Raw genomic sequence first — 11,329 nt, 5'->3', positions numbered from 1 at the left:
CATCTCTTTGCCAACTATTGCAACCCGAAGAACTTTGTAGAATTGTACTGTAAAAATAAAAATAAACATGTTTGCAATACACAAATTTTTATATGCGGCCTGTTGTACCGTGCGGCAGGCGTTACTTGAATTTCTCGGTCAGGGGTTACTCGAGTTTCCTGGGTTACTTGAGTTTCTCGGTCATGGGTTACTCGAGTTTTTCAATCATGGGTTACTCGAGTTTCTCGGTCATGGGTTACTCGAGTCACAATTTTTTGAATGCGGCCTGACCGAGAAACTCAAATAACCCCTGAATGAGTAACCCTTAATCGAGTGAAACCCTTTTGTAACTCCTATTTGAACCCTTCAAGACCCTTAATCGAGTGAAACCCTCTTGTAACTCCTATTCGAACCCCTCAAGTAACCCCTAATCGACTAACTCAAGCAACCCCTGACTGAAAAATTCAGATAACCCCTGACCGAGAAACTCAAGTAATTCTTGACTGAAAAACTCAAGTAATCTTAAACGAGTAACTCAAGTAACCCTTGACTGAAAAACTCAGGTAACCTTAACAAAAAAAACTCAAGTAACCCCTGCAGCATGGTGTGGCCCGCTAGACCAAAAAATTATTGTTTGCAATATATTATATATCATTGGATTATTCTCAATATATACTTTTCATAATATCAGCGCGACGTTTTGTAATTTTTACTATACACATACAAATATTATTGTTTAAAGTTATGACTTGGCAAAAGTAGCGATCAAGTTATTTTCTTAAATTTTTATTTTTTCACACTATACTTTTTTATTATTTTCTTGTCTCGCATACAATTATGAAAAAAAAAACAAAAATAATCAAAGGCACGAACAGTATATTTACATTGACAACTAAAGAACAGAATTTTGGCATCTAGAATATAGAATCAGCAATCACGTCAGTACGTCACCCATCAATTAGAATTAACCACTTACGTTTTGATTTAGACTCTACATTAAATCAAGGAAGAAATTAATCCATAATTAAGTTTTTTTTTTTTAATTTTTTTTTAATTTTTTTTTTTTTTTTTTTTGCTTGGAAAGTTGGAAGATGAAGTTTCCCGAGTATTTTTTTCAAAGATAGTACAACGCATGTTTAAACCTTTGAAAATTATATTCCTCGTATTTAACTATTTAACTAATTTAAGGATCAGGTTTTTTTTTATTTTTTATTTCAAATACGTAGAGAGTAGTATTATGAAAATAATACATATATATCATCATAATACCTATTTGCTTGCAAATTTTATCATAATAAAAAGCTATATGCATGCCATGCAGCACTCACATATACATGCACATTGTTTTAATTTTAGGTTCAGCTTTAAAAATCACATTTATTATAAAGAATTTTAGATATATAAATTCAACTCGATAGACAAGGTACTAGTTATACAAAGTTATATTCCGTTTCATAAAAATTCGAACTTTATGGGACAATATTTTGTATAATGATACACCGTATCTGGCGTATCAAAGTGCTACTTCTACAAGAAAGAAATTATTGAATAAAATTCACTTTTTTTACTTCCTGGAAATTTTTCCAAACCACCGTGTAGAAGGGTTAAAATTGTGCCATCAATTTTCATCCAAATTCAGACGTTTTAATAATTTATAAGCATACCTTCAAAAGTAGGACCATAATTCTTATTTATTCAGCTTTCCATAAATTATGAATAAAAATGGCGAGAAAATAGGACACATTTCCCAAAGCATTGCGTCTACGGCAGTGTGACATGCACTTAAGTAGAAGAAAGGAAAGAGTTGATGTATCTATAGATGCTTCTTATCTTGCATTCCTAGGCTTTTTTATAGCAGTAAATCAGCCAATTCAAGATAAACAAACTTACACATCAAAGCATTTACCTATGCAATATAGGCAGATTTATGAGAGGTACCTATTCAATAGGGGTCGTTTTGCTTTAGTAAAAAAATCAAATTAAACTTTAACCTTGTAGTCTAAAGAATCACTTCATATTGTTAGAGGATACAAGTGCAAGAACTCTATTAGTATTATGGCATGCATGGAAGTAAAATAAATTAATTAGTACCTACTTTTTGAAAAATAATCACGTAAAACCTAACATTAATTTAGTACGGAGTATTTCTATCTACAACTTATAAGTGATATATGAATTAAAGTATCCATCAATTTTATACATACCTTAGTCATATTCTGATCTCGCTCTTTTTTCAATCTTTCAAAACAATTAGCTCCAACCCACATGTGGTATTTTCTTTATTGTTTATCAAAATAGAGTTATCGAAGCTAGTTTATTGTATAGTTTGACCCTAACTAAATTTAATTACCAAGTGTTTTCCAGGTTTTTTTTTAAATCCTCGCAATATTTTAATTTTACATAAAACTGTTTGCATACTAACTTTAACCACATGATTTTATTATTTTTATATACAAATATAAAATAATTAAAGTGTCACAATTTTAAAATATTTATATAAAAAAAAAATCCGATCCTAATTACAATATATACACGAGTACCAAATAATTTAGTTGGCAACCGATGCCAATCTACAAACTTCTACTCGTATGTTATTATACAGATGTAACTCCCTTATTTGTTATGTCCACTTCTAGTAGCTCTTATCAATGTCATAATACTTAAATATTTTTATGTTACAACCAATCTTTTTAACCTATGCATTTGTATTAATGTTATCCCTCCCCCACCCCCCATCTTTTTTGGGATACATGCATGCAGTAAATTTTAGGATATATAGCCAATTCAAAGCACATAAAATTTTTCTTTTATAACGACTCGAATCTTATTAAACTATTTAATTAAGACTCTAGAGAAAAGATAAGAAAATCCTCATTTCTAATTAAATATAAGTAGATGCTGAGACTCGAACATAAGCTTGTGATCGGTACGTAAGCACATAGCAAATTAACCCTCAAATCCACAATAGTATAAGTCGCTGGAGTACACAAGCAGTCATAACAATGTGTTGGTCAACATTTCCAACTAATAAAAGAAAAAAAAAAAAGTTTAACTATAACAAGAAAACAAATTATTAGTTTCGTATTATTCATAAAAAAAAACCAAGATTAGAATGCCAACCCTACCAAACCAAGATAACTAAAATCACAAACTAACATCTAATACATGTCATCAATTTTATTTTTATTATCAAGGCTAGTGACCAACCTCACCCATACCCAAATAATATTCATCACATACTAATTAATTTCCAAGATATAAGGAAAACAAATTAAATACTCATGCAATTAAGAAAAACTTATATAAGAGATTTGAGCCAATTCTCCTATTTCTCACTCTTGTTAAAGAAGCTTGCTTAATTAAACACCCAATCCAGCTGCTCCATTATTTTGCCCATCTTCTTATATATGCAAAAACTCATGCTTTTTTGAAACCTCAACTTACCCACATTTTACTCTTTCTCACACATATTCTCTTCACCTTCAGTTCTTACTCTTAACAAAACCCAACTATCAACATGGTTAGTCATGCATTACCAATAAAACTCGCTCTATCTTTCTCTTCTTCTTCTTTTTCCTCGCATATAATATTTCTCTTTATCTGGATTTATTAGTTACGCTGATACTGTAATTTGAACTAGCAGTGTAACAACTAAGTCTAGATAAGATGGAGAAATTCAAATAGTCAAAACTCATTTGTAACAATATCTTTTTTTTTGTTTTTGTTTGTGGTTGATGTAGGTTAATGAAAACGGAGAAAACGGGGTGACAAAATTCTACACCAACGGACACACTACGTTCGATCTCAACGTGAAACAAGTAGGAGAACCAACATTGGTACAACCAGCAGAGGAAACTCCAAAGGGTTTATACTTCCTATCAAACTTAGACCAAAACATCGCGGTCATTGTACGTACAATATATTGCTTTAAGTCAGAGGAAAAGGGAAATGAGTTAGCAGGAGAAGTGCTAAAGGAGGCACTTTCTAAGGTGTTGGTGCACTTCTACCCTTTGGCTGGACGGCTAACCATTAGCCCTCAAGGGAAGCTCATCATAGATTGCACCAACGATGGCACCCAAGGCGCGGTTTTCGTGGAGGCCGAGGCCGATTGTAACGTGGATGAAATTGGTGACTCTACTAAGCCTGACCCTATTACTCTTGGAAAATTGGTTTATGATATTCCTGGTGCTAAAAATATCCTTGAAATTCCTCCTCTTGTTTCTCAGGTTTGTTTAACTTCCTTTTTAATTATTTTTACCTAGCTCATTTTTCACATTTTTTTTATTTAATTATGTCCAATTAATATATTAATTAGCAGATAATAAATATTAATATTTGAAAATAAAACGTAGATATAATATGAAGATATAGATATACGTACATTTTCCTAGCCAGGACCACTAATATTCAAGCCTTTGGAACCTAGTAAGGAACTTATTTTTGTAAAAAAAAAAAAAATATTACCTGTTTTTGCGATTTTTTTTTACATCTAGCAAAAGACACGACTTGGTTATTCACAATTTTTTTTTTCAAATTAACCTTTATTTAAGGTTATACACAAGTTTTTAGAAATTATTACTCCGTAATTATTACCAGAGTTGTCTTGCTTGAACATTTTGGGTTATGACAGTACGAGCAACTGAGACTCTCATTATCTCATACGGAGTACTAGTCATTTATAGTATTTTATGGAAATTAAAGAAGAGAAATTTAAATTAATTTGCTTTAAATGGAAGAATGAAAGTTGGAAGATTAAATTGAGAGCGTAGGTATGGGAAAGTCAAAGACCGTAATAAAAAACATTTAAGGATAGCACATTAATGGGAGAGAGACACATAATTAATTAGACATTCATTTTAATAATGATTAATGAAAGTTGAACTTTAAACTAATGGATTTGTTAGATTTTGGGCCCATTCTAAAGCCCAACTTTCATGCTACAACCACAACACATTATTAGTCACAAAATGATTTGGAGTCGGGTAACATGAATCATCATAAAGAACCATTAGAAAAGAACAATAGCATGACGAGGTAATCATAATAAATAAAGATAATTTAGTAGTACAAAATTGACAATTTCTTATGGTTGATGAATGAATGAACAGGTGACAAAGTTCAAGTGTGGAGGGTTTACACTAGGCCTATGCATGAACCATTGTATGTTTGATGGAATAGCAGCCATGGAATTCGTAAACTCGTGGGGCGAAACAGCCCGAGGACTATCCCTTAACATAACACCCTTCCTAGACAGGGCAATCCTAAACACGCGAGACCCCCCTAAGGTTGAGTTCAAGCACCAAGAATTCGAGGAAATTGAGGACATCTCTGGCACCAGTAACTTGTACAATGAGGAAATGCAATACCGGTCATTCTGTTTTGAACCAAAACACTTAGAGAAGCTTAAGGCGAAAGCAATGGAAGATGGAACCTTAAAGAAATGCACAACTTTTGAAGCACTCTCAGCATTTGTGTGGAGGGCTAGAAGCAAGGCACTTCAGATGGAGCCTGATCAAAAGACTAAGCTACTTTTCGCGGTTGATGGCAGATCAAAATTTAATCCTCCTCTACCAAAAGGGTACTTTGGAAATGGAATTGTCCTCACAAACTCTATCTGCCCTGCAGGGGAACTGATAGACAATAACCTGTCTTACGGCGTAAAGCAAGTACAAGAGGCCATCAAAATGGTTACCGATGACTACATGAGATCAGCAATTGATTATTTCGAAACAACAAGAGCAAGGCCTTCTTTGAGCTCAACTCTTTTGATCACTACTTGGTCTAGACTGTCATTTCATACCACAGATTTCGGGTGGGGTGAGCCGGTTATATCAGGACCTGTAGCACTGCCTGAGAAAGAGGTTATACTGTTTCTGTCTCATGGAAATGAGAGAAAATCTATCAATGTGCTACTGGGATTGCCTGTTTCGGCCATGAAACGTTTCGCAGACCAGCTGCAAGAGGCTGATTAAAGCTAAATTCAGAGGAATATATACATATATTTGGGAAATTATATATCTGTTACAATTTTTATTATAAAGTTGATCTGTTGATCATCAGTTTATTATTGTCATTCTACTGATAGTATTTATATTGTTTGTCTAGTACTAGTGGTATGATATTGTTTGTCCTCTGTTAAATATTGAATTTTTAGGTCATTTTATTTTCATGGAAAAATGTTGATGAGTGATGACCAACAAGTTGGAAATAAAGTTATTGTCATTTTATGTTTTTGTCAAGATGTTTAGTGCAGAAATTGGTATGATGTGATTTATTTTTGTAATTGGTGTACTAATTTTCATGTAAGTTGGAGTAGGTTTGCCATGTTATATGATATAAATTTGCTGATTAAGACTCATTCTTTAATTCAAAATGATGCAAAAGTTTATAAATAAACACGTTTAATTATGTGTATGTGATTTAGGTGTAGATGAAGTCCTTATGATGATGATCGAGTCTAGGGGAGTAGATGTAGTCGAAATTAAACATTTAAATGCACCTATTTAAATGTGACAAATTCTCGTAAAGAGAATTGAATCGCATATCGCATGGAAAAAACACTATCGTAAAAGATATTATTAGCTACCTTGGTGCAATAGAACCAAAAGACATCTAAATAATATTGCTATACCATTTAAAAAGATTGGGCCTTAAAAATAAATATAATGGACTCTTTATCATGATAATTAGATCAAGGGGAATTAAACAATATAATTAAATGCACCTATTAACGTGACAAATAAAGAGAGTCGAATCAACAAATAAGGACATTGTTATGCATTATTCCATGTGGGACAAAAGTTTTCTCTTTTCTTTTTCTCACTCTTTTGCAGTGGATTTTCTTTGAATTTCATATGAACTTCCAACAACTAAATGTCAATGATAATCATCCATAAATTTTGTTTTCCTGAATATGATAGATGAAATCCGTCTTCTTCACTTGTGCATGAGCTTTCCAAACGTCTATCAATTTCCCATGTTTAATACGGAGCAGATATATTCAAACTGTTTTAAAATGAGATTCTCACTTTCTATTTTAAGGTCGAAATTTCTATCAACTAAACATATGATGAGGCCAAAACCTCTTAAATTTCTCAAAAAACGTGGATATTAGCCTTTAATTTTGGAATTTTTTTGACTTTTTTTCACCTGAAAATAAAATTGTCGAAATATTTACCATTGTCCCTAATATCCTCCGGGAGTCCAATTGGCTGGGTAGAACCATCGCAATTTGCCTTTAAACAACCAATTTACCGGTTTACAACTTGCACCGATTTCATTAATTCAATCTTACCACAAACATTTATGACAACATATAATGATCATATATGGATACAAACGGCATTATATAACCTCGATTTGTAACCCCTAAAATCTCAACGCATTTCGACACCGAGCCCCGAAACATTCGAAATTTCTGGAAAAAGTGTGGATATTAGCCTTCAATTTTGGAATTTTTTGACTTTTTTCGCCCGAATATAAAAATTGCCGAAATATTTACCATGGTTCCAAATACCCTCCGAGAGTCCAATTGGGTAGGTGGAACCATCCAATTTTCCTTTAAACGATCAATTTACCGGTTTACAACTTATACCGATTTCATAAACTCAAGCCTACCATGAACATTTATGACAACATATGATGATTATATATGATTCCAAACGGCATTATATGACCACGAGATATATCCCTTAAATTTTCCACGCTTTTCAACGCCGGGCAATGAAATCTAAAAATTTTCTCAAAAAGCGTGTATATTAGCCTTCAATTTTGGAATTTTTTGACTTTTTTTGCCTGTAAATAAATTTTTTTGAAATGTTTACCATGGTCCCTAATATCCTTCGGGAGTCCAATTGGGTGGGTGGAACCATCCAATTTGCCTTTAAACAACCAATTTACCGGTTTACTACTTGCACCGATTTCATTAACACTACAAGAAAACAGCGAAATTGCGACGGAAAAAGTTCGTCGTAATATATGTCAATTCCGTCGTAAAGTAGGGTTACGACGGAATTCCGTCGTTAGTGGTCGTCGAAAAACCCTTTGTAGGAAATTGGCCATATTCCGACGGAATTTCCGTCGTAAACCTACTTTACGACGGAATCTACGACGGAAAAAATATCGTAGGACTTGAATTTGGCCTTTATTGAAGATCTGTCGCAAGCTTCCGACGTAATTAGATCCGTCGCAAACTATAGTTTACGACGGAATTTTCTGTCGTAATGTATAATTTACGATGGAAAAAAGCCTCGCAAACTACAATTTACGACGGAAATATGCAACGCAAAAAACTATTTGCGACGGAAAAAAACGTCGCAAGTAACAATTTACGACGGAATATGCATCGCAAATATTTATTTGCGACGGAAAATTCCCTCGTAAATTGTTACTTGCGACGCTTTTTTCCGTCGCAAATAGTTTTTTGCGATGCATATTTCCGTCGTAAATAAATATTTGTGATGCATATTTCCGTCGTAAATAGTTATTTGCGATGCGTATTTCCGTCGTAATTATTACTTTACGAGGCATTTTTCCGTCGTAATTTTTAGTTCTAGCCCGTAAGAACTTCCTGTAAGAATATGCATTGCCAAACCTGAATTTTTTTTATGATAAATCGACATAAAAAAAAAGCATTTGAAAACCTGAAATTGTTGTTTTAAAAAAATTAATTACTGACCTACAAAATTATATTTATTTACATATATATATAATAATTATGTCCTAGTACAAAAGATAGTCCACATTATGGTATCTATATCAAACAAAATCTAGGTTAGAGTGATTCTATGCTAGACTAAAGCTAAGCTACGCAATCGCCTAGAAACCCTGGCCTGCTCCACCACTACCCGGGTCGTCCTTGGGTCTCGATGCTGAGGATGAATGGTGGAACATGAGTCGTTGTTGGTGAGACGACTCATCATCTCATCCATAATCTCCTTGTATCTCCTCTCCATTTCAGTCATTCGGGCTTCCATTTGAGTTTGGAGAGCTTGCACCCTGTGTTCCATCTGGTCTTGCATTTGAGAAATGATAGACGGCGTGTATTGCTGTGAAGAACGGGAACCTCGACCCATCTGTTTGCCATAGTAGAGCTTTGCACTTTGGACAAGTCCCTTCACACGCCCCTTCTTATTGCGCCCACCCACCGACTCCCAGTACAACTCATTGGGACTCTTCTGAATCCCCTGACTCCTTGTTTCTTCGAGCTTCTTCTGGTCGGTCTCCTACAAAATATTGAAGATAATAAAAAATATTGTTAAAAAAACAACCAACAATATAAGGTAAGGTATCTTTCTTCTAACATTCCAATATCACATACTTTTAGGTGCCTAAGGATAGAAATAAAGAGAAATAAGCACATAAGTCAATTTTCGACCCTAACTCATCCAAAATCATCCTAATTTGGCCTATATGGCTAAAACCATGCCTATTTTCTATGTTTTCAAGCAAATGGACTTGTTCTTTCTTCTAACATTCCAATATCAATTTCTTTTAAGTGCCTAAGGATAGAAATTAAGAAAAATAAGCACATAAGTCAATTTTCAACCCTAACTCATCCAAAATCATCCAAATTTGGGCTATATGGCTAAAACCATGCCTATTTTCTATGTTTTCAAGCAAATGGACTCGTTCTTTCTTCTAACATTCCAATATCACATACTTTTAAGTGTCTAAGGATAGAAATTAAGAAAAATAAGCACATAAGTCAATTTTCAACCCTAACTCATCCAAAATCATCCAAATTTGGGCTATATGGCTAAAACCATGCCTATTTTCTATGTTTTCAAGCAAATGGACTCGTTCTTTCTTCTAACATTCCAATATCACATACTTTTAAGTGCCTAAGGATAGAAATTAAGAGAATTAAGCACATATGTCAAATATTGACCCTAACTCATCCAAAATCATCCAATTTTGGGCTATATGGCTAAAACCATGCCTATTTTCTATGTTTTCAAGCAAATGGACTCGTTCTTTCTTCTAACATTCCAATATCACATACTTTTAAGTTCCTAAGGATAGAAATTAAGAGAAATAAGCACATATGTCAAATATCGACCCTAACTCATCCAAAATCATCCAAATTTGGCCTATATGGCTAAAACCATGCCTATTTTCTATGTTTTTAAGCAAATAGACTCGTTCTTTCTTCTAACATTCCTATCACATACTTTTAAGTGCTTAAGGATAGAATTCCCAACCTTCCTTTTGTACATCCAGCTACGTTCTTTTCGTTTCATGATTACAAGTTCTACACAACTAACACATATGCCATTAATCACATTGGTCATAAAGCACAATATATAATCATTATAGATCAAACTGTTATGGAAATGGAAATGAGAAGAGAAATGATTTCCAAGGGTCCTTATCACTCCAACCTAACCCATCATTGTACGTTCAATCTCACTAGTGCATGTATGCCAGAATTTCAATTCTATGGAAAATCCGGCAGCATCTCCCTACAGTTCCCCTAAGTACACAATATAGGCGATTAGAAACACCTATATATGTACCTAGAGAACATTGTAAAGAAATGAAAAGCAAGGATCTTCCTTAGAATTAAAACAAAGGAATACATTCACCACCTAAGTGAGAATAAACGTACAAAGACAGTCCCAACCGGGGACTATTCAAGACATACTCCTAATGTGTATGCCTTGAACGGGTATCTAGGCATATGATTATGCAAATGATTTATTTAAAGATATTAAAACTAAACTAACATACAAAAAATTATACAAATATATCATAATTAAACTTAACATAAACAAACATATCATAAAACCATAACATTAATATAAACAAATCAAACAAAAAAAAACCAAACTAAACTAACATATCATAATATTAAATATAGTAACATGCATTATAAAAAATTAAACTTAAGTAAGAAACATTATATTAAACTAAACAAAACTAAACTAGATTATAATGAACTAAAGTAATCTAACATATACCCAACACATCATATTAAACAAAACAAACAAAACGTACCTAAAGTTTCATAATATTAAACTAATCTAATATACTTTAGTAAAACTAAACTAAATTAAACCACATTATATTAAAATAAACTAAACTAAAGTTTCATAACATTAAACTAATCTAATATACTTTAGTAAAACTAAACTAAATTAAACCACATTATATTAAAATAAACTAAACTAAACTAACATACAAATTTTACAAATCCTACATACAAAATATTTAAAAAAAATAATTAAATAAAATAAATAAGGGTTTATTATTAAAAAAAATTAAAAAAAAAAATTGGGGAAAGGACAACTTACCATTTGCTTCCGCCACGGCGAGGGAAGGGAGGAGGCCGGATGCTGCGGTTGTGGTG

The 11,329-nt window shown here is 33.0% G+C and overlaps 1 protein-coding gene across 1 annotated transcript; it reads left to right on the top strand.

Annotated features, from left to right (window-relative positions):
- The first annotated feature begins 3,259 nt into the window (after positions 1–3,259).
- On the top strand, positions 3,260–6,257 carry LOC110681813 (omega-hydroxypalmitate O-feruloyl transferase-like). Its single transcript, XM_021857935.1, has 3 exons — positions 3,260–3,499; positions 3,720–4,205; positions 5,088–6,257. The coding sequence occupies exons 1-3, from the start codon at positions 3,497–3,499 to the stop codon at positions 5,949–5,951; spliced, it is 1,353 nt and encodes a 450-aa protein (XP_021713627.1). The 5' UTR covers positions 3,260–3,496; the 3' UTR covers positions 5,952–6,257.
- The last annotated feature ends 5,072 nt before the right edge of the window (positions 6,258–11,329 follow it).

Source organism: Chenopodium quinoa, unplaced genomic scaffold, assembly GCF_001683475.1.
Source record: "Chenopodium quinoa cultivar QQ74 unplaced genomic scaffold, ASM168347v1, whole genome shotgun sequence".
NCBI classification, from domain to species: domain Eukaryota; kingdom Viridiplantae; phylum Streptophyta; class Magnoliopsida; order Caryophyllales; family Amaranthaceae; genus Chenopodium; species Chenopodium quinoa.
Note: the sequence above shows the minus strand (reverse complement) of the source record. Positions and strands in the feature narration are given on the sequence as shown.

What these genes read in the sequence shown, in the direction of transcription:
- LOC110681813 (XM_021857935.1), top strand. An exon ending in TTCCTCCTCTTGTTTCTCAG is followed by an intron (nt 4,206 to 5,087) that starts GTTTGTTTAACT and finishes ATGAATGAACAG; the next exon opens with GTGACAAAGTTCAAGTGTGG.